Source organism: Theropithecus gelada, chromosome 3, assembly GCF_003255815.1.
Source record: "Theropithecus gelada isolate Dixy chromosome 3, Tgel_1.0, whole genome shotgun sequence".
NCBI lineage: Eukaryota > Metazoa > Chordata > Mammalia > Primates > Cercopithecidae > Theropithecus > Theropithecus gelada.
The window spans coordinates 64755104-64778960 of NC_037670.1; the positions used below are offsets into that span (position 1 = coordinate 64755104).

The 23857-nt window shown below is 41.4% G+C and overlaps 1 protein-coding gene across 1 annotated transcript in view; it reads right to left on the minus strand.

The window, feature by feature from the left end:
* The window catches only part of ABCA13 (ATP binding cassette subfamily A member 13), a 505863-nt gene that overhangs the window by 317024 nt on the left and 164982 nt on the right, over positions 1–23857 (minus strand). The window contains exons 30-31 of the mRNA XM_025379476.1: positions 10343–10519; positions 8676–8982 (exon numbers count right to left, since the gene is read on the minus strand). Coding sequence (XP_025235261.1) covers positions 8676–8982; positions 10343–10519 — 484 coding nt within the window. The remainder of the gene's footprint in view (positions 1–8675; positions 8983–10342; positions 10520–23857) is intronic.

Consider the following 23857-nt stretch of genomic DNA (forward strand, 5'->3'; position numbering starts at 1 on the left):
ATGCTCTGATTCTCGTCCTTTGCAGTCTCCACTAGAGCAGGGTGACAGCAGAGCAGATTTAAGTCATTCATAGTTTTCTTGCCTTTTTTTTCTTCCAAACAGGATCTCACTCTGTTGCCCAGGCTGCAGTACAGTGGCACGATCTGGGCTCACTGCAGCCTCAATCTCCTGGGCTCAAGCAATTCTCTCCTCTCAGCCTCCCAGTTAGCTGGGACTACAGAACACACCACAATGCCCAGCTAATTTTATTTTCTGTAGAGATAGGGTCTTGCTATGCTGTCCAGGCTGGTTGTCTCATCTTAATATGGTCATAACAATCTCTGCTCTCAAAGCTTCCTTAAGGCAGGACTACATCCCCTACTACATATGTCATGCGATTACAGTGCATGACACGTAGTAAGCACTCCATAAATAGTTCCCAAATGAATATGTAGCACAAAAACCTTCAGCCTAACTCTTGGCAAGATTTTGCGATTTCTAGTTTGTAAAACATGCATCACAAGGACAAAGGATGGAGGGACTCATCCTGAAACAAAACATAAATAAACCAGTAAGTGTAGTTTTAGAACAGGATATTAAGTGTGAATTATTTTCTCTATTTTCTTCACTCTTATCACTTGTTTATAGAACTAAAAATAAAAAACATACACACAAAGGTCAGGGATGCCTCAGTAACCTCACAAACAGGATTCTCTCCTTATCAGAAGAGCATGAATCAAACTAAGAATCTAGAATATTCTCTGCATGTTTCCCCTTTTCTGGAACCCAAATCAAAGAACTATCTATAAATTGTACCATTACAAAATTAAACTCTTACTTCTTTAAGCCTTTCTAAAGGGATACTCTGATCTTCATAAACATTAATTGTCACCATTGCTTTTTCTACAGGTGGACCTTTTTGGTTCCCATTTTAGTAACCCTTGCTCATGGTATTTGATCTGTTAGTTGCCTGTCAGCACTATCAGTGAGTGCAATGAATCACCCTGAGAAATCAGCTGGTTTTGGGTTTTTTGGTTTTTGTTTTGTTTTGTTTTGTTTTGTTTTTTTGCTCAGGATGTAGGACTTTGAGGCAAGTGCAAGGAGGTGGCAAATTTTCGGCCACCACCTTTCAGCCTGGCCTCTGCCCTGCCCTCCTCCTGCCCCTCTCCACTGGTCCCCGTCACCACTACTGCCCAGGAGCAGTCCTCACCAACCCTGGGGAGACACAACATATTTGGGGGCAACTGCTGAATAGAAGGACCAGTGCATTCGGCCTCTGCTTTCTCTCTCTCCCTTTATCCTCCCTTCCCTTTTCATGAAACCAGAGGCGCAGACTCATGTTGCCCCTGTCACTTGCCAGATGTCTGTCTTCTGCTGCCTTCTGCAACACAGTCAGTTGGAGTCTGACGTGATTTGTGAATTGGAGGAGATTAGAGGTCCAGGAAGGTGAAGTAAGGGGCATTTAAGACTCTAGTGTTCCTGACTCAGCCATTGCCAGAGCCATGCATGAAAGTAAGTGCACCTCCCTAACTACAAACAAAGGGGAATGTTGGCTGTCATTCATTTTATTGTTCCTAGTTTTTGTAACTCCCTTGGGAAAGCCAGGGAGAAGGGAAGATGCTCGCGTGCATCCTCACCTCTCTGAATCTAACACCATCCAAGACTATCAGACCTGTATTGACCTTCTGCATCAGTAGGTGGAAGAACTTTCTCACAGTTGAAGCTGCTCAAGAATGGAGTGGGCTGCCACTCAGAGCACCCACCCACTCACAGTGCCTGGTGTTGCCCCCAACAAGTCTCAGGGTCTCCTCAAGCAGGATGCTTCACTGCCCACTACAAGCCAATGCACTGGGCAGGCAGCAGTTAAACCGTGTACGAAGTGAGGAGACTGACACTCAAAGCTGGTGCAAAACTGGCCCAAGGTCCTGTGAACCAGCAAGTGGCAAAACTGGCACCCAAATGCAGTTTTTTCATCCCAGTTCTGTCATTCCAAGTCTGAGACTCTAAAGGGATCCAGAAAGCTTGAAAGAGATCAGATAAACTTAGAAGGTGAGATGCACTGTCAAGATCCAATATGTCTGAAAAAGGAGACTGAGACCTTAATTCAGAGTCCCAGATCATAAAAATTCTACCAAGAAATTCTGCTATATTTTACTAGGTAGAGGAAGGCATGAAACCAATTGTTATCAAGCCAGTGCTGCCACTTTTAAAGCATCTGTATCTCTCTTTTCACCCCTTATTAGTTATGAATGTACACTAGCTATTGCATTAAGCAGTGAATTTCTTGACCTCAAGAACTGCATAGTGCTCATCTCTGCATCCATCCCAGCATGGAATAATGTGTGTCATACAGTTAATGTGAAAACAAAATGTTTTTACATAGATGAATACAGGAATAACTATATGAGTGAATGAGGAAGCCCCTTGAAATAATTTATCAGAGGCAGAGCAAACAGTGGATCTAAATGAGCTTGTTTTGGAATTTGGCTAGGACTATTCTTCATTGCACACTACAGTGCCATTTATGACAAAACAATCGTCACCTCTGGCCCTCAGGCACTAAACATACACTGGACCCCATTGTTACCATCAAAACACCCCACACACTTACAAACTCCTACCAACCCAGGTTAAGAAGTACTGCTCAAATCTGAGCTCTGGCTAGGATATAAGAAAACATACCAGACATTCTTTTTTTTTTTTTTTTTTTTTTTGAGACAGAGCTTTCTCGTCACCCAGGCTAGAGTGCAATGGTACAATCTCAGCTCACCGCAACCTTCGCCTCCCGAGTTCAAGCAATTCTCCTGCCTCAGCCTCCCGAGTAGCTGGGATGACAGACGCGTACCACCATGCCCAGCTAATTTTTGTATTTCTAGTAGAAACCAGGTTTCACCATGTTGGCCAGGCTGCTCTCGAATTCCTGATCTCGTGATCTGCCCGCCTCGGCCTTCCAAAGTGCTGGAATTACAGGCGTGAGCCACCATGCCTGGCCGAAAACATACCAGACTTTCAGATACAATGGAATGAAATGGCAGCCAAGTGACCAAGGCTCCTGCTTAAAGTGCTTAAAAGTAGCAAGTGGCAATTAATACTTTATTTGGGGAGTGAGGGGTATTAAGATGCTGTGAGACCTTGGGGGAAATAACTTACCCTATCAGAGTCTCAATTTCTTCTGTTGTACTTTTAAGGTTCTTAGAGGATAAATGAGATGATTTTTTTAATGTGATACAAAATTTTAAGAGATTACTTTGCTGCTGTTGAAGGAAAGAATATAGACAAATTGGAGAAACGATTTGCTGAGGTTTTAATGAGAAACCATCCTCCTCCGCCCAGCAAGGAGATAAGTTTATAAGAGCTGTGTGGGGCTTGAGAAAGTGAAGAATTATAAAATTTAACGAGGATTTTTCTTCTCCTTCCCACTACAGTTGGTATCATCAACAAATTACCTGCATTGGTGGGACAGCACAGAGCCTGCGGGCAACAGAGGAGGCTCCAGCAGTTCTGAGCACTGGGGGTTATCAGGAATGGGAATTTCTGCTGAGAACAACAACCGTTGACTAAATGGAAGAGAGAGGTGTTTAATAAAGTTATCTGAAGTAGAGCCCAAGGAAGAGAAACAATCAAAATAAATAAAATGAGAGATCCTCTGACTGGTCTGTTGTGGATCAAGCTGATTTTTTTTTAAGCAGGAATTCAACATTTCAAGCATGAGTGGCTGTCAACCCTTCACTCTACACTTCGCCCAAGACACGTCAAAGTCCAGATGCAACGCCTCGTGGGAGCCATCACTCAGCCTGACTCAGCACGCTCCATTTCTCCTTCTCTTGAACCCACCCCAGGGTGGTGTGAATTGAAGCAGCCAAAAAGCAATAGAGGAAATAACAGGTGCCCTTTCAAATAAATATTCTTTGTGCATATAAAACAATTCCAGAATGTTGTTGTGGTTTTCGTTTTCTGAAAACTTTTTTAGTAAGTTGGCTTATTCTTTGAAGCAATACTTTAACAATTGAATTCCTTTATATTCTTGAGGTACACACTACAGTTCCAATCATAAAATTACTGTATGATAACTGCCTATGAATCATGGAGTTGATAGGAACATGAAATTTCAAAAACTGCTGCTGCCTAACTCTACAGTCTCCAGCAACATTTTCCAATGCATGCCTTTAAGGACATTAGTTCCATGAGCTGCTGGTAGATGCTACATGAAAAAGAAAAGGAGGAGAGAGAGAGATCTGTGTGCAAGAAGAGTGGAAAATTTTTAGTTAAATAGAGTTAAACAGGTTTTGTTACCACAGATGAATTGCCATGTTCCCACCTATAGTAGGTCTCTCCACTTGTTGAGGGGAAGTAGGTCTCTTCCCCATGACTAATTCAGGACACAGCTGTCCCCCGGGCTTATACACTACCAATTTTCCCATCTTACTGTACTATTCCCCAGATAGCATCTTATATTTAAAAAAAAAAAAAAAAAAAACTTTTTCCCAAAGAAGAAGTCACTGCCCATTTCTTCCCATTGAGAGCTGTCTGAATTCACTCTCCAATTCTACCCCTCCAAGTCTCTCTTCTATCCACTCTAATTTGGCGGTCATTCTCACCACATCATGGAAGCTGCTCTCTATGAAGTCCTGGATGATGTAAATCCAGTGGTCCATTACCTGTCTTTACCTTATTTCACCCATGACCCACATATGACACACTTGATCACTCCCCTTCCTGGAGTCTTTTGCTCAGCTTGGCCTCAAGGACTCCACACTCTGTAGGTTTTTCTCCTGCCTCAATGATACTTTCTCAATCTCCTCTTCTCCTTGACCTCTTCATGGGAGGGCCCCACACTTGGTCTTGGCCCTCTCTATTTTTCTATCTATACTCCTTCCCATGGTAATATCTTAGAGTTCTAAATGCCATCAAAATGGGGGAGACTCCTAAATTAATAGATCCAGGTACATTGTCCCAGCCTTCTGAATAAATCTGCCTACTTAACATTTCCTTTGGATTCCTAAATGGCAACTAGATATGGCCAAAGCTGAGTTTCTATCCTTATCCTCCAAACCTCTACCCACGGTTTTTCTATCATAGTTAGAGATAATTCCAGCAATCCAGTTACTTGGACCGAAATAGGGGAATCTTCCTCGATGTCTCTCTATCACACATTCACAAAATCTTTTGGCAATTCTGTTGCCTCTACTTCTTGAGTGCAACCAAGAATCTGACCACTTTTTACCAGTTTCTCTGCTACCACACTGGACCAAACCACCATCATCTCTCACCTGGGTTATTGCAACAGCCTTCTAAATGATTTCTCTGTCCCACACATACCCCTACAAGCTCTTTTCCACACAACGGCTTGAGCAAGACTTTTACAGTATAAGTCAGATGATGATATCACTCCTGCTCAAAACTCTCCTTCAGTCTTCTAATACCACTCCAATCACCTGCAACCACACAATCTATGATCAGCTCTTGGACTTCATCTCCCACCCTCTCGCCCTTGTGCACTCTGCTCTGATGACTTTTCACACATACCCTAGGCCACTCCTACCACAGGGCCTTTTCATGGGGGGTTCCTCTGCCCTAGAACACACTTCCCCTTGTGCTTCTGCATCCCATCAAGTCTTTGTTAAAATGGTACCTTCCTGATAGGGTCTACCCCATCCACATTAACAATTCCATCTTCCCCTCCTAGTGTCCCTGACCCTGCTCATCCTATTTCCCAACTCCACGGCACTTCCTGCTTCCTATCATTCAATGCAATTGTCTTCTTAATTGTATTTGTGGCATCCCTGCTTCCCTGGACTGTAAGTCTCACCAGAGCGGGGATTTTTACCTATTATCTTTACTGATTCGCCTATTTTCCTTACTGGTTTACTTATTTTCTTTACTGATTCAGTCTAGAGACTGACAAATAGTACATAAATGTCATTGAATAAATTCATCAATTAATGAATATGTAGCTCATTTAGTAAGCTGGAGGAAACTACTAAAAAATGTTTAACAAATGTTGTCTACAGGACAAACCGTGCTTTAGGATTTTTACTCAAGTGGCTGAGTCCTTTCAAGATCTCAGACTGTGTTTCAATCACTGCAGGTACTCTAAGCCCTCAAGAAAGGGAGACTTTGAAACTAGCAATGAAAGAAGGATGTAGCACAACGAGAAATCTCAAAGATTTAAATATTTCAGAGAAGTAAAATACTTCTTCATCTTTCTCAGAGAAGTAAAACAATACTTCTGAGGAGTTATGTTGCAGTGTCCCAGTAGTAAAATAAGAGGTAATTCCATGACACCAGAATCATACCTGGGCATTCCACTCATTCCAGTGTTTTAGGCTGGAATGTTTCTCATACATCAGAATTTATCTTGAAGGGGTGAAAAAGATACGTCTCCATCAATGTGCCTCAATGCCTCCTTTCTAGCTCTCTCGCAATGTCCGTTAGCCATACACTATGATCAGTAGGAATTGATTTGTGGGTTTTTTTGTTGTTTTTTTTCTTTTTTTTGAGACGGAGTCTTGCTCTGTCACCCAGGCTGGAGTGCAGTGGCACAATCTCGGCTCACTGCAAGCTCCATCTCCCTGGTTCACACCATTCTCCTGCCTCAGCCTCCCGAGTAGCTGGGACGACAGGTGCCCGCCAGCACGCCCGGCTAACTTTTTTGTATTTTTAGTAGAGACGGGGTTTCACCATGTTAGCCAGGATGGTCTCGATCTCCTGACCTCGTGTTCCACCCGTCTCGGCCTCCCAAAGTGCTGGGATTACAGGCATGAGCCACCGCGCCCGGCCAATCAGTAGGAATTGAAAACTGATTATTCAGGCCATTTCTAGCTTTCAATCAATACATTTGTAGGAGTGTATGCTGTTCTTCCCATCGTGCCTTCTTGGGAAATATCCTGTGTCAGAGTGGACAAAGTAAACCCCCAGCCTCCTCCTGTGAACAGGAGCAGAGGGAATTGTCATCTTCCCATCCACGTAAGCACAACCCCCCTCTTTCATGGGTGGAGATCATAGCATACTTTGGAGCTAGGAGACTGTCAGAATGCGGTAGATTTGAGGTTTACCTTTAGAAAATGAGCATAATAAAACATTGGCTTCTCTCAGTATCTAATACAGATCATTAATTCTCAGACCTCTCAGGTGTTTGAGCTGAGGATGAAGTGTTTGTGCGTGACAACTAGCCAACAACAGCAGTTTCCTCGGGTTCTGCTCCTGCTGCTATCACCTCCAAGAAAAATGCTTTAGGAGCAGAAAATCACTGGTTGAAAATGTTCAAAGCCAAAAATATCATCACTTTGAAAAGAAAGAAAAGCTGTCATTTTACAAAGAAAGAAGTTAAGAGGCTTACTAACAGTCCGACTAACAAGGCAGCCCCTGAGTGAAAATGTCGCCTTAGTCTCTTTTTTGCTGACCTTTGGTTCGCTGCACCACACTAGGCTATCCAAGATAAATCCAGTCAGGTGATCTTCAGCCTTTATCCTCCCACTGTGGGAAAGTTCTTCCTGTACCACCAGCATTTTCATAAAAAAAATGTGTGGATGTGCTCTTATGTATGCGGCATATCACTAGATGGGAAGGAGGGGTTAAGACATCAAGTCACCTGTCCTTACATGTGTGTCGCCCAGTCACGTAGAGAGGCAGTCCTGATTTCTGCTTGGTGGTCCATGGCTCCGCCCCAGTCAGGGGTGGGAGGTGCCATGAGTTGTTACTGGCAGTGTCTCGATGAAGGATGAGTACTTGTCCCTGTTCTCGTAACTAATAGAACATGCAAACCTGTCCCTTTAGTATTGTAAGAAGGTGGTAACTTCCTGAGGCCCTGCAACAGAGCCAGCATGCAGGGACTGCAAATGAACGACCTGTGTTATCCAGAGCCAGGCCAGCTGTGGGAGCAGGATGCTTATGAGAACAGTATGTACCATGAGGAAAGTAAGAAATCCAGGCTGAGCCCCACAGCCCACAGCAATACGGCTCACCCCCCTTTGGTGAGCTTTGAAGTCCTTTCATTGTCTGACTCTGCCAAGGTGTCCAAGCTCACCCTCAGGTTCACTGAGCCCCAGTCCGACCACAGCCTCCTGTCCTCTCTGCAAACATCCCCTGCCTGGCCTCCCTGATGGATGCTTTAATGCCTCCATCATGTCCCCTCCAAGTCCTCTTGTGCAGCTGCTCCAGCCCTTCACTGAGCTTCCCCTCTATTCCTGTAGATGTCACCAGCCAATTTATACAATTGAACTCCTAAATGTTCTCGTATTACTTCATGGGTACCTAAGCCACGATCAAGGCCTGTATGAAATCCCTCACCACCCTGCCCAGTATACAGCCTATGTCTAAGGATTTGCACTGCAGAGAAAATAACCTCCCTCAGTTTTCCCAAGATTAGATAAGTGGAGTCTTTTGTTGGACATGCACAGCCCTTGTGAATGTTATTCATCAAATATATTTTAAGTGTATTTAAAACTGTAGATGATGCCTGATGTCAAATTTAAAACTTCACTTGATTGTATTAACTCAACCATTATATTTCTTCTACCTGAAGATTACAAGCATATTAAAAAAAAAAAGAACCTTACAAAATTAAAAAGTAGGTGGTGAACTTTTTTAACAGTGCTTTTTGAAATAACCATAGAAAAACTCAGAGTTTTCTCTCCTCGGCTTGCAAAATGCAAGGCCCTTCTCACTGTCGGTGGTTCCAGCCCCAGGCTACTCACAGATCGCTGGTATGGCAGGGGTAAGGGGCCGCCTGAGTCTGTGCTGCTGGTTCCAGGACTTCCTGCCCAGTCTGCACCAAAATGATGGCTCTTTCGATCATGTCTTGCAGTGGGACAAAGATGTAGTTATATTTGAATCCATCAGCTGGTAGATTCTGAGGGTGGAACTTCCAGGAAGGGTTTTTTACCACATCTGTTCGCATGCTGTATAACACATTGGTCCGGATTGTATAGGAGACATGGGGTGGCAGTTTGACAGACTCTGATCTGAAGCTCTTGCCGAGTAAGGAATTGTTGAAAATGATACCTAGTGGCAGAAAAGGAAAAGTGAAGCATTACCACACTGCAGGGAGTGGCTCTAACCACGTCTACACTGGGCAAGACAAGAAAGTTGCAGGAGCCTGACACTCACAGCCCTCCACTCCTGCAGACTCAGAGCCCGAGCCCCCAGGGACAAAGCTGACTTTCAGTCACACAGGCAATTGGTGGTAAGCCTAAACCAAGATCTCTTAATTCCCTGCCCAGTGCTGCTTTGTATTTTTCATAAAAGCAAACTGTGGTATAATCAACACAAAGAAATTATTTGTTAGATGATTTTTGCAGGGATTTCTTCTCTTGATTGCAGATGTTAACTCAATGTGCAGAATCCATCTCTTTGGGGTTACTTATCATTCATAACTTAAATACATGGATTCTATTTTATGCCACATGGATTCTTTGAATTGCGTTCATAAAGCCTATTACAGCTAAATCATGTCCGCTATTAAATTCATATGTAGAAGTTCTAACCCCCAGTACCTCAGAATGTGACTATATTTGGAGATAACATTTAAAGAGTGATCAAGTTAAAATGAGGGCCATTAGGGTGCGCCCTAACTCAATATGCAGGTGTCTTTATAAAAAGAGGGAAACTTAAACACAGAGAAATACATAGAGGGAAGATGAGGTACAGAAACCCAGGGAGAAGATGGCCACCTACAAGCCAATGACAGGGGCCTAGAGAAGATCCTCTCCTCATAGCCCGCAGGAAAAACCAGTGGATGTCTCCATCTGGAATATTTAGCTTCCAGAACTCTGAGACAATAAACTTCTCTTGTTTTAGTCTGCGATACTTTGTTACAGCAATCTTAACAAACTAATAGAAAACTTCTATTAAAAATAATTAAATGTATATTCCAAAAGAATATGAGAGCATCACCATATTTATCTTGAATGGGTGAACAATTAAATAATGGAGTAGAGTTGACCATTGCCTGCTCTCCGCCCCAACCAGGATATCAAGATACTCTGATCAAAGTAAAGGTGATGCAGGAAATCAGAGTATAATTTTAATCAGGAATAATAAGATTTATGAAGTGAGATTTAACCAGAACATGATGTCATAAAATGGTAAGAGCAGAAGCAGTAAATAGCAATGGTCCTAGGATGGTGAAAACGTTATTAGTCACTATGGCATAAGGTACAACTTTTTATTAACCAAGGCAAATATTTCTGTTTTATTTTATGTTTTATCTAAGGCAACTAATTCTGCTTTATTTTATGTTTTATCTGGAAAGGACTTCTTTTCTTTCTGAGCTATCGTAAGACACCTTTAGGGAGAAACTCCCAAAATGACAACTTACAGGAGTTGGCACCTTGTTGAACGTATTTTTTCATTGCGTACTTACTGGCCAAGAAGCTGTTCTGCTGCAAGAGTTCATGTGCTTTAGTCTCCAGGATGTCGACAGAATGCACAGCCTGGAAACGGTTCAGCGCCACGCAGGAAGAGAGATTGACCAAGATGCTGCCCAAGAAACGGAAGTGTCCAGCGCCTGCGTGGTTAAACATCTCATCCAGCAGCCCTCCTGAGGAAAGTGAACAGATTAGGACAGATCAACTTCTGTTTCTTCCCAGTGCTTACCGCTCATATAGTGGAGATTGTGCAAATGAATTTGAAAATGAATATGAATTCTTCCACTAAAAATTGCTCAAAAGAGTCAAATTTTGGTCATATGCGAAATTTCCCATTTACTTGCTCCGTGTAAAGTCTCCCCTTTTATACGCATGTTCTGTAACACTGATACTTACATGTACATGAGGGAAAAAAACAGTTAAAGCACAAAGGGTAATACAGCAGCCTAAGGAAACACAGTTGGAGACAACAGGATAAACATCAGAGGGAAAGTCTACATGTGTTAGGAAAGACCCTCTCACGGAGAGCTCAGGGAAAAAAAGTTTCAGCCTGGAGTCAAGTAATTCTAAAAAAAACATGCTTTCCCTGAAGCAGTCATTTTGGGAAAGTCATTTTATTACATTAATTTTGCAAAAGCAATTATGAAGGAGCATTGGCACTGAGGAAACCAAATCCTTGTATAGTCTCTGTCCTGGATCTGTGCATTGGAAATGGAAATAGAGCAGCAGAGTAAAGTAGCAACACCTTGGCTATGAATGCTGACATCAAACATTTTCAGGGCAAAGGACTGAGGCTATCTCAGTATTTTCACTCTGGTTTCAGGAAGGAGCTGGAAAAACCAAATGATCTAGAACAAGGCCGCGTGGGAATGCTCAGAACATGATCTCAAGAAGAAAAGCAGCAGGAAAGATGGCAGAGTCTGTGGGTGGTGGAGCTGTGTGGAGAACCAAGCTGATCAAGTTTGTTCTGCAGGAGGCCCTGCCAGCAGAAGATGCCCAGGGCCACCCCATCATATCAGGTGAGGCGAATGTGCCTTCACCCTCGGTGGTACAAGAGGAAGTGATCCTGCTCATCTAGTTGGTGTGACGTTCACAGCAAAGGAGTCTCCACCCACCCTAGGACCCACTCCTTAACGAAATCAAGGGCTTTTTTTTTTTTTTCCACTCAGGACTTTATCAAGAAAATTTAAAAAGTAATTGAGAAAAACTGAACACACCTGAAAGCATATCAGTGTGTTTTTAGAAACCCACAATGTGCACAAAAACACACAGCAAATTATAAAACTCTGTAGACAAAATCATTGTGGGGCAGTTGTCGGTTGCCAATGATCACTTTCTCAGCTATGGGAGCTGCTTAATCCAGTCTCAAGCAGTGGGGAGACCTCAGCTTCTGACACATAATCCTCTCAAAAAGCTCTCCTAAAGGAGCTTGGTTACAACTAGCCTCCACCCAACCCCAAATCTATCAGATTGACCAGAACCATCCACTGTCTGGGAAATACCAAGTCAGAAAGAAATGCAAGCATGTTTAGAATCTTCCAAGATCAGGCTTACAAATTCATATGACACTTAACATTTCTTGGACCTTTTACTTGTACCAAAGAATATGATGTACTTTGGGACAAGTGTTGAATGACTAACATTCCAGTTCTATGTTATTCTGCTATTGAATATACAAATGCATTCTCTATCCAACAATGTTTGTTGCTGGTGATTCCTAGGAATGTTACAGAGAAGGGATCCTAATCCATACTCCAAGAGAGGGTTCCTGGATCTCGTGCAAGAAAGAATTCAGGGTGAGTCTGCAGTGCAAAGCAAAAGCAAGTTTATTAAGAAAGTAAAGTGGTGAAAGAACAGCCACTCCATAGACAGAGTAGGATAGACGTTCCCAAAAGTAAGAGGAGGAACACATCCACCCCAGGTACAATGCTTGCAGATATAGGGAAATATGTCCTACTATAAGGATTTGTGATAAAGGATTAATTTTCTCAATTACCATATTTTGCAAGAATTGATACTATTCAGAATGCTTTTGTTCTCCAGATATCAGGATATCTGGACGCACCCAAGTCTAGGGCTGTTTCGTAAACATTATTAATTTGTTCCCTAACTGTAAACATCTGGAGGCTAGGAATGCCTAACTTTCTGAGAATGCAGCCCAGCAAGTCTCAGCCTCATTTTCCTAGCCCTCACTCGAAATGGAGTCGCTCTGGTTCCAACACCTCTGACAGGCATACTGTAATATTCCACACCAGACTTCCAAGTGTCCAGCTAGGAAATATTTTGTGGAACCGAAGTTCTCTAGGTGTGCCTCCAGTGTCAGCCCTTGACTTTGTTCTTCTTCTCTGTGGTCTGGGGGCAGCCTCTGCCTGCAGGTTCCATCACTTGCCCTCCATTGTATGATGACAGACAACAATCTATACCTGGCTCTGTGTGCAGGCACTGCTTCCTGCTGGCCCTCCTGTATCTCACTGATCTCCTGAATGCTCAGCTTTCCAAATGACAGTCAGCTGCTCCCTGTGCTCACTTCCACTCTCCATCGAAGCTTGGAGCCTACCTGCCATCCCAGGCATTTGTCACCAAACATGGCAGCATCAGTCCCCACTGACGGCTGCCTCTGTGTCTCATGCTCACTTCCCTCCTCTACTGGTTTCCCTGCTCCCAGATCCTCCTGGCATCCAAGGTTTCTGGATTAAGTCTGGACATTGCTTGCTTGGCACCCTACCCAGGTTTGAAAGGGGTGTTGGGGCTCTGTAAAGGGGGGCCAGCCCTGAACAAGAAATTACATCAAGATCCATCTCCATCATCCTGAGGTCTGTAGAAAAATCAGTTGACCTGTCCTAGCCTCAACTTCTTCCCTGGTAAGGAAAGATTAGTTTCCATCCACCAACTTCAGATGGCTGAGAACATGTAAGCTTCCAAACAACATCAAGGAGTGTGGGGCTCCTTCTGCCCTTCATCCCCTCAACCTGCATTGAACAGTTTCTCAAAGAAAAGACTGTTGTTATGTTGTAACTGCTGTTATTATGTTCCAGTAATTTTCAGATCTCAGGCCAAGACATGAGTGTAAGGATTTGGGAAGGCTGGATTTCTGATAATTAAGCTTTTGCTAATTATCTACAATAATAGTGAAGTATCATTGTATGAGTGTCAGTCTCGTGCCAGGTACAATTCTGGGCACTTGTGTATTGTCTCACTGAATCCTTATATCCACAAGGAATTGCTAGTGGCATGTTCATTTTAAAGTATAGGAATTAAGGGACAAAGAGTATAAGCAACCAGTAAGTTTCAAAACCATGATTCAAACACATGCCATCTAGCTTTGGGGTCCACCTTCTTACAAATACACCAGGCTGCATTTATATTGAGTGGAACCATATTAAACTTCTGCTTACTGTGTGTCAAAAATATTCAAACATCAGGAATTCCAGACAGCCCTGCCTAACACATAGTAGAAGAATTACATGATCTGGAATTCAAAGAATTGGGTTTTTGATTCCACAGAATATTGTAGTGCCTTGAAAAAGCCAGTCTCTAAGCCTGAGATTTATCATCTATATTTTAGAAAGAATGAAAATCTTGGTACTGTTTTCCAGAGAGAGATAAAAAATATAAAAAAAGACATAAAGCCATTTAGTAAACTCTAAAGCAGAAAATCAATTAACTATTGCCATCGGAGCTCTCACACACATCTCATAGAAATCCTCCCATAATTCCCAATTTGGTAGAGCCTGAAGGGCCTGGTTAAGTTAAGACCGTCAAACTGAATTCATAGAAGAATAAAACAAGCTCACTGGAAAAATCAGTGAGAAGAAAATAGCTCAAGCCAGAGTTTTCAAATCGCATCAATAGCAGAAACACGTAATTGCACAGCAGTTTTAATTTCTCATTTAGTTTTATAGTCAACACTTTCTAAGGTTTAAGGCAGAAAAGGACCTTTGGTGTTTGGATGACACAATCAAAGAGGAGGTAGAAGGATCCACAGCGTAACATTTTCTGCCTCAGAGTGTCATGAGTCCCCCGAGTTCCCCAACTGGGACACAGCATCTCAGAGTTCCTTGGAAAAGTTCTGAGCCTTTGAGCCACTGCAAGGCACACCAGTGAGGCCTTTCCCTCGGCACTGACATGGAAGGATTAGAGGGTGGCTAGCAGTCTGGTCCAGCCCACCTCACTCAACAAGAAGTCATGTGGTTTGGTTTAAAGAATTTATCTTGGCATGGTGCCCATTTGGCCTGGAGATGGGGACAGAGGATCTCCACCGCCTACTGGGCCTTGTGGCAAATGGGTCAGATGGAGTTGGGTGTCCGCTCACCACCCCTCAGTGGACATCTGAGGCTGTTTAATCCTTGTCCTCTTTATGAAAGGGAAATGATAATCATCTGCTCAATGGTCTTTTTCCAAAGATGAAGTAGAATAACATGTAACATGCTTGACACTGTGTCTGGCACATAGAGAGCACTCAATAACTATTTCCTAGTATCACAGTTACTAATACACTATGTAAAGTTGTTTTCAGTAGAGGAGCAGACAAAGTCCACTGCCTTTATTCTGCTCTAAGACTCCAATATTAGTTCAGGTAACACAGCACAATCAAAGCAATGTCCTGTGTGGTAGGGGAATTTCCAGATTTCCAGCCCCACCCCAACCCAACCAAAATGAAACACTCAGCGCCCCAGTTTATCTGCTGTGGGAACATAGAGGGCCAAGGCTGGACAGCTGGCCTGGACTGGCTGTTGCGGAGCCAGTGCTGACACCAGCAGTCTTACCATTTCTTGTCTGCTTTCTCTATTTCCTTCTCTAAGATGGCACCACATCTCTGAACCAGCCCTTGGCTGATGACTCCAGCAGACTGTGCTGACAGTGCCTTGTTGCATTGCACTTCTCAAGCTACTCCACCCAGGGAGAAGGGTGGATACAAGGGTGTGCAAGAAAAAGACAGGATCCTGGATGAGCCTTGAGAAGGTGAAAATTCCACGAAATAACTGATTTTTGCGTGTGAAAATGTTATATTGTACTAGTCTACTCATTTGTTTTAGTATAAAATTATGTCTCATTGCCCTCAAAATGTTGCTGCAAAAGTGATTCCTTTGGACATTTCATCATGTTTACGCCATGATCTTCCATGGGCTCTGGAACACTGCCTAGCACCTGCTAGAAGTACTGAGGTCTCTGGTTCTGGAGATAGCAGTGCTGTGAAATGCTACCGTCATGACTGGTATTTATGGGATATGCAATTGCTGTGAATGAAGATTCCCTTGAGGGTTCTTCTGATTTCTAAATAGTGTGGGTATGAGGCTAAACTTGGATATTCTTATGGGCAATTATAGCCCTGGGAGGCATCAAAAAGCAAGACCCACAAAAGACATGGGCTGGGGTAACCTGGTTTGGGAACATAGAAGTGGCATTGACCCCTGCTGTCACTGCTCCAGGAGTGCAGGTCACTATTGTTGCAAAGCTGACAAGACATGGCTTTGCTCCCATGGCAATTGCACTATTTATCTTGTTTCGCATTAGATAGTTATTTAATCTGTAAAAGTTTCACTTTCTTCATCTGTAGCATAAGAAAAGGAAAATTACCCATGAAATTTTTGTGAAAAGTAAATGTAGTTGAAGTTTATATATACACTATAACCTGATTTACAGTAAGAGCTATTATCATGTAACAGCTATAAGGAGAGAGCGAGGCTCCAACTAAGTATCTTTAATTAATTTTTCTGCACGAAAGTAAGCAGAACAACTAGAAAATAGAAAACCAAAAAGTATATTGTGCATTGCGGGGGGCTTTATTTTAATGGAGAAGTGGAGATTGTTAAATTTTGTAGTGTAGAGCAAACTGGAGACATTTTTCTACTGCATCTGTATGTTGCTGACCATTTGTTATTTCGAATAGGCTGCACTATAAGCTTGCCTAGTAAGCGTGGTTAGACAATTTAACTGCATAAAATGGCAGATGTTAAACACAGTGAAGAGTGACTTGGTCTCATGATAGTGTGACTTTCATTATCTTTCAGTAGCAGAATCGAAACTGCTTTGGAGAAGGCTTTAAGCTTTCTTATCATGCATATAATTGGGAGACATAGGTACATCTTACAGCCATGCATCACTTAAACATGAGGATGCATTCTGAGAAATGCAGCATAAAAAGGCAGCATTAGGCAATTTCATTGTGTGTGAACATCACAGAGTGGACTTACACAATCCTAGATGTTACAGCCTACTGCACACCTAGCTGTATAGCATAGCCCATTGCTCCTACAAACCTGCATAGAATGTTATTGTACTGAATACTGTAGGCAACTGTAACATGATGTTAAGTATTTGTTTATCTAAAATCTCCAAACATAGAAAAGGTATAATAAAAATATGATGTGAAAGATTTTATATGGTATTAAATGATACACTTGTATAGAGTACTCACCAATAAAGTCTGCAGGCTGGAAGTTGCTCTGATGAAGCAGTGAGTGGTGAGTGAATGTGAAGGCCTAGGACATTACCATACACCACTCTACACTTTATAAACACTGTATATTTAAGCTACACTAAATTTATTCTTTAAATTTTTCTTCAAAAATAAATTAACCTTAGATTACTGTAACTTTATGCTTTATAAACTTTTTAATTTTTTAACTTTTTGACCCTTTTGTAATCATACTTAGCTTAAAATACAAAACACATCGTATAGCTGTACAAAAATATTTTCCTTATATCCTTATTCTTTGAGCTAGCTTGTTTTACTTTTCAGGTATTTTTTTTATTTTTTAGTTTTTTTGTTAAAAACTAACACACAAAACCGCACATTAGCCTGGGCCTACACAGGGTCATTATTATCAATATCACTTTCTTCCACCTCTACCTCTTGTCCCACTGGAAGGAGGTCTTCAGGGCACTAACACACATAGAGCTGTCATCTCCTACGCTAGCAATGGATTTTTCTGGATACATCCTGAGGGACCTACTTGAGGCTGCTTTACACTTAACTCACATATATATATACACATATATACACACACACACATATATATACATATATACACACATATATATGAAATACACTCCAAATTGAATTAAATACCTATGCCAATAACATAGTAGTTATATTATGATGATCAAGTATTACGTGCTGTACATAATTGTGTGTGCTAGACTTTTATATGACTGGCAGTGCAGTAGGTTTGTTTCCACCAGCATCCCCACAAACAAGTGAGTAACGTGTTGTTCTACAATGTGATGGCGGCTACAAAGTCACTAGGCAGTAGGAATTTTCAGCTCATTATGACCTTATAGGAACATCATCATGTATGCAGATCAATGTTGACTAAAACAACATTATGTGGCATTAATTACAAATTAGAAAAGCAGCTCCACACAAAAACTCTTAGGTCTTAGGACACTAGGCAGATCTCCCTCCTCTGGGAGGAAAGAAGCAATATCCTTGTTGGGTAACAGCTCCTGCACAATGGACTAGATATAATAAAAATAAAATGTGGTCTAGTATTGACTGCATGTTCCATCACTTTGGAGACCTCGACTACACTCCCCAACCTAAATGATGAGGGCACTGCTATGTGAGGAAGATGGATTACAGAGGACAGGAAACGAATGGGCAAAATCCCTGGTGAGAGTCCTACAGTCACGGCTCTTATTGGGTCGCTTCGTCTCACAGTATCCAGTAAAATGGGGCCAAGAAAAACACACAGGGCCCATGGAACAAGACGTGTGGCAAAGAAACACAGGTTACTTTAAGTCTGAAAGGGCCAAAACAATACTGGGGTTCACATATAGGTTGACATAAAACAACATAGTATAAAATTCTACAGTAATGTGAGGCCAAGCTCAAGATAGTAATACAAGTTGATGATTGTTCCTGATTCAGTGTATACACCTGAGGACTCATCAGGTGCGTCCTAGACATGGCAGGCATCAGCCGAAATAGACCAGAGGATTTAACATTCCAGTGTGTCTCCTCCTGACATGTGTTTTCAAGAGGTGACTCCATCCTATTTCTCTAAATGAGAGTTTATCAAGCTAGGCCCTACAGACACTTTGGGCCCATAATTCCTTGTTGTGGAGGGCTGCTCTATGCAGTGTAGGATGTTTAGCAATACCCCTAGCCTCTACCTGTTAGGTGGCAGTAGCTGTGACCAGCTGTGACAACCAAAAATATCTCCAGACATAACCAAACACCCCTTGGAGGACACAATCATCCTCAGTTGGGAACTACTAATGTGAACTGAGTCACAATAACTTCTACTCACCAAAACACTTCTACTCACCAAAACACTTTTATGCCTCACTCATAATGTCACCAAATTTTAAAGCAAACCCTCCAACATTAAAGAGAGAATTCAAAATAAACAAATAGAAAACAGTAATAGTAATTTTAAAATAAACTAAAGTTAAAATAGCATTATTTTTATAGAGAGGTAAAAATATCAAAGAAACAATGACAAGAAAACTCCCCTTAATTGAAGAGCCATCATCTTCAGATTGAAAGGCCAAAGTGAGGAAACCCCCACTTAGAGTAATGGAAGACAACGTGGGGCAGATGAAGTTTCCTGCCAAGAACAATCAGAAAATATGAATGACCTTTAAAAAATCTATATAAAGACTTTAGTTTAAAAGTTTAAAAAAGTCTACACATTGGGTACCGTGTACACTGCTCAGGTGATGGCTGCACTAAAATCTCAGAAAGCACCACTAAAGAACTTATCCATGTAACCAACCACCACCTGTTCCCCAAAACCCTATTGAAATTAAAAAAGAAAAGAAAATCTATATAAAGACTTTAAAGAGATACCAAGGCAGCAAAAGCTCAAAGGTCAGAGATGCAAGAGAAAAGAGAGCCTTGGGAAGCCTGGTATTTGGTCCTGCCAAAAACTGAGAGGCTGAGTCTCCAGTGGTCCATGGGACTTTGAACTCAGGATCTACATGGTCCCTAATTGACATCAGCTTTATAGTTGAGACCCCCCACCCCACCCAAATAGGGCATCTATCTAGGAATACAAGAAACTAGAAATTTCCCTACTAAGGTTGAAGTCTACCTCCATCAATCCACTCCATCCCCAACTGGATTAGGAGAACATGGCCCTGCCCTAGCTCTCTGCCAGAAGCCAGAAAATAACATTATCTAGAGGAAGATAGCACTATCAGGAGACTCAAATTTATTTCCACAATTTTCCATTTATAATATCTGGTTTCGATTTTCTTAATCCTTAATATTCCTGGAGACAAGGCAAGAAAAATAACCAAAAAACAAGAGAAAAATAGACTTAAAAAATACCCACAACAGACAAGTATTAAAGCTCACAACATACACTTCCAAAATGTGAATATTGTGTCCAAAATTAGATGAAAATAGACTTTCACCAGGGAGCTAAAAACTATTTTAAAATAATGAAATTTAAATTTTAAGTGGAAAATGCAACAACTGAAATGAAGAACTTCATTGAGATGTTTAATAGCAGATTCGACTCAGCTGAAGAGAGAATTTGTTAATTAAAAAACTAGTAAGAAAAAAAATCACATACTAAAGCATAAAGTAAAATAAGGTTGGAATATACAGAAAAGGATATAAGAAGTATTGAACACTGTGAAAAGTTTTAATCATGTTTAAAAGACTGATTAGAAGTTCTGGCCAGGGCAGTGAGGCAAGAGAAAGAAATAAAGGGTATTGAGTTAGGAAAAGAAGAAGTCAAATTGTCCCTGTTTGCAGATGACATGATTATATATTTAGAAAACCCCATCATCTCAGCCCAAAATCTCCTTAAGCTGATAAGCAACTTCAGTAAAGTCTCAGGATACAAAATCACAAGCATTCTTATACACCAGTAACAGACAAACAGAGAGCCAAATCATGAATGAACTCCTATTCACAATAGTTTCAAAGAGAATAAAATACTTAGGAATCCAACTTACAAGGGATATAAAGGACCTCTTCAAGGAGAACTACAAACCATTGCTCAGTGAAATAAAAGAGGATACAAACAAATGGAAGAACATACCATGCTCATGGATAGGAAATGGCCATACAGCCCAAGGTAATTTATAGATTCAGTGCCATTCCCATCAAGCTACCAATGACTTTCTTCACAGAATTGGGAAAAACTGCTTTAAAGTTCATATGGAACCACAAAAGAGCCCGCATTGCCAAGACAATCCTAAGTCAAAAGAACAAAACTGGAGGCATCACGCTACCTGACTTCAAACTATACTACAAGGCTACAGTAACCAAAACAGCATGGTACTGGTACCAAAACAGAGATATAGACCAATGGAACAGAACAGAGCCCTCAGAAATAATACCACACATCTACAGCCATCTGATCTTTGACAAACCTGACAAAAACACGAAATGGGGAAAGGATTCCCTGTTTAATAAATGGTGCTGGGAAAATTGGCTAGCCATGAGTAGAAAGCTGAAACTGGATCCTTTCCTTACTTCTTATACGAAAATTAATTCAAGATGGATTAGACACTTAAATGTTAGACCCAAAACCATAAAAACCATAGAAGAAAACCTAGGTAATACCATTCAGGACATAGGCATGGGCAAGGACTTCATGTCTAAAACACCAAAAGCAATGGCAACAAAAGCCAAAATTGACAAATGGGATCTAATCAAACTAAAGAGCTTCTGCACAGCAAAAGAAACTACCATCAGAGTGAACAGGCAACCTACAGAATGCGAGAAAATTTTTGCAATCTACTCATCTGACAAAGGGCTAATATCCAGAACCTACAAAGAACTCAGATAAATTTACGAGAAAAAAACAAACAACCCTATCAAAAAGTGGGCAAAGGATATGAACAGACACTTCTCAAAAGAAGACATGTATACAGCCAACAGACACACGAAAAAATGCTCGTCATCACTGGCCATCAGAGAAATGCAAATCAAAACCACAATGAGATACCATCTCACACCAGTTAGAATGGCGATCATTAAAAAGTCAGGAAACAACAGGTGCTGGAGAGGATGTGGAGAAAGAAGAACACTTTTACATTGTTGGTGGGATTGTAAACTGGTTCAACCATTGTGGAAAACAGTATGGCGATTCCTCAAGGATCTAGAACTAGAAATACCATATGACCCAGCCATCCCATTACTGGGTATATACCCAAAGGATTATAAATCTATACTGCTATAAAGACACATACACACATATGTTTACTGCCGCACTATTCACAATAGCAAAGACTTGGAATCAACCCAAATGTCCATCAGTGACAGACCAGATTAAGAAAATGTGGCACAGATACACTATGGAATACTATGCAGCCATAAAAAAGGATGAGTCCGTGTCCTTTGTAGGGACATGGATGCAGCTGGAAACTATCATTCTCAGCAAACTATCACAAGAACAGAAAACCAAACACTGCATGTTCTCACTCATAGGTGGGAGTTGAACAATGAGATCACTTGGACTCGGGAAGGGGAACATCACACACCGGGGCCTATTATGGGGAGGGGGGAGGGGGGAGAAATGGCACTGGGAGTTATACCTGATGTAAATGATTAGTTGATGGGTGCTGACGAGTTGATGGGTGCAGCACAGCAACATGGCACAAGTATACACATGTAACAAACCTGTATGTTGTGCACATGTACCCTAGAACTTAAAGTATAATAAAAAAATAAAATAAAAGACTGATTAAAAGACTGACAAGACTGATTAAAAGCAAAAAGGAGAGAGAAAGAAGAGATACAAAATTATTGGTAATGAAATAGGGGATATTTCCGCATATCATTCAGATGTAATTTTACTTTACTGAGTAAAATCACTCAGGAATTTTTTCTCTCATTCTCTTTTTCAGGACGACACTGATTAATATGAACCCACAAAACATGACAACAAAACAAAAAGGAGGACATAGAGCCCAGGAATCATGGTATCCACCCCAGGACAGCAGAGCAGAGAATTCCTAGGAAAGCAGCCGGGTACTGGCAGTAGCGGGCAGCCTGCCCAGGTGGAGCGTGGTAGGGGGTCTGGGTGGCGTTTGCAGACAAAAGGACTCAACATAAAGATGATGTGTTGGCACACAGGAGGTGGGAGTAATGGAGAACAAGTGTTTCATGTAATAGCAAGAGAGCATAAAACTCTAGGAAAAGGGAGACATGGTAAATACGGGAATGTCATTATAATGCATAGCCTGGCTCTGCACTGAACAACATTTATCTCCTCATACTGTTCTATGACAACTAAAATGGTCATATTAGCATAGTGGGAGCATATTGGTCATATTAGCATAGCAAATGGTCATATTAGTATAGTGGGTCATATTAGCAACTGATCAGGGAAATGATGTAGTACAAAACTAAATCTGCATCTTTCAGAACAGGAAATCAATTGATAATTCCTGTAACAAATAAATCAAGAAATACTACCACAGGTATATCAGTTAGATATGTAACGACTAATCCTAAAGAAATTCCTAAGTTTAAATTCATACTATGGAGTGAAATGGAAGGTAAAGCTAGATGAAGGGACTTTTTCTTAGTAACAGTCAATATTTATGGATACAAAAAACTTTTATAATAATCTTAATTTTTTGCAATCAGGTAACAAAATTATATGAACAGTTTAATCATTTTTGTGAAAATACATATACTTATCTTCATATGAGTACATATAAATTCATCTAAAAAAGAACTCTGAGGCTTTTAAAATAGCTATCTGTGATAAGATTATAGGTGGATTTGTTTTCTGGCTTATTTGTATTTTCTAATGTTTCTACAACGGACATATATACTTTTTGTAATAAAGCAAAAAGTTATTTTTTGAAGTTATATAATGAGACCAGGCTCAGAGGCTCACGCCTGTAATCCCAGCACTTTGGGAGGCCAAGGCGGGAGGATCACCTAAGGTCAGGAGTTTGAGCCAGCCTGGCCAACTTGGTGAAATCCCATCTCTACTAAAAACACAAAAATCAGCCGGACATGGTGGTGCGTGCCGGTGGTTCCAGCTACTGGCGAGGGTGGGGCAGGAGACGTGCTTGAACCCGGAAGTCGCAGGTTGCAGTGAGCCGAGATTGCGCCATTGCACTACCACCTGGGCGACAAGAGCAAAACTCTGTCTCAAAAAAATAAAAATAAAATAAAAGTTAGATAATGAATAAAAATGACAGCATAATTAGGCAAATATTCCCAGAAGTTGCATCAATATATCTCCAAATAGTCACCTCAGTTTCCAGATACTGATTATAGGATGAAGAAAAGTGAGTATGACCCCTGGAATAAATTTTAAAAGGGTGCATGCAGTAAGGTGAGTTCATTTGTTAGCTAAGTTACAAAAGGAGATTTGCATCCAGTCAGTGATCAATTCCTCACCACCACCCCACCCGTGAACGCCTGACCCCACTTTGTGCCTGCTCCTGGAAGGCTGTACAGGTGGGAGAAAATAACCAACATTCACCTGGATGAGATGGTCTTCAACCTCCAGCATCAGGCAGGAGGAGAAAGAAGAGAGGATCACACTTCATGGATCTCAAAATTCCATGTGAATCTCATATTC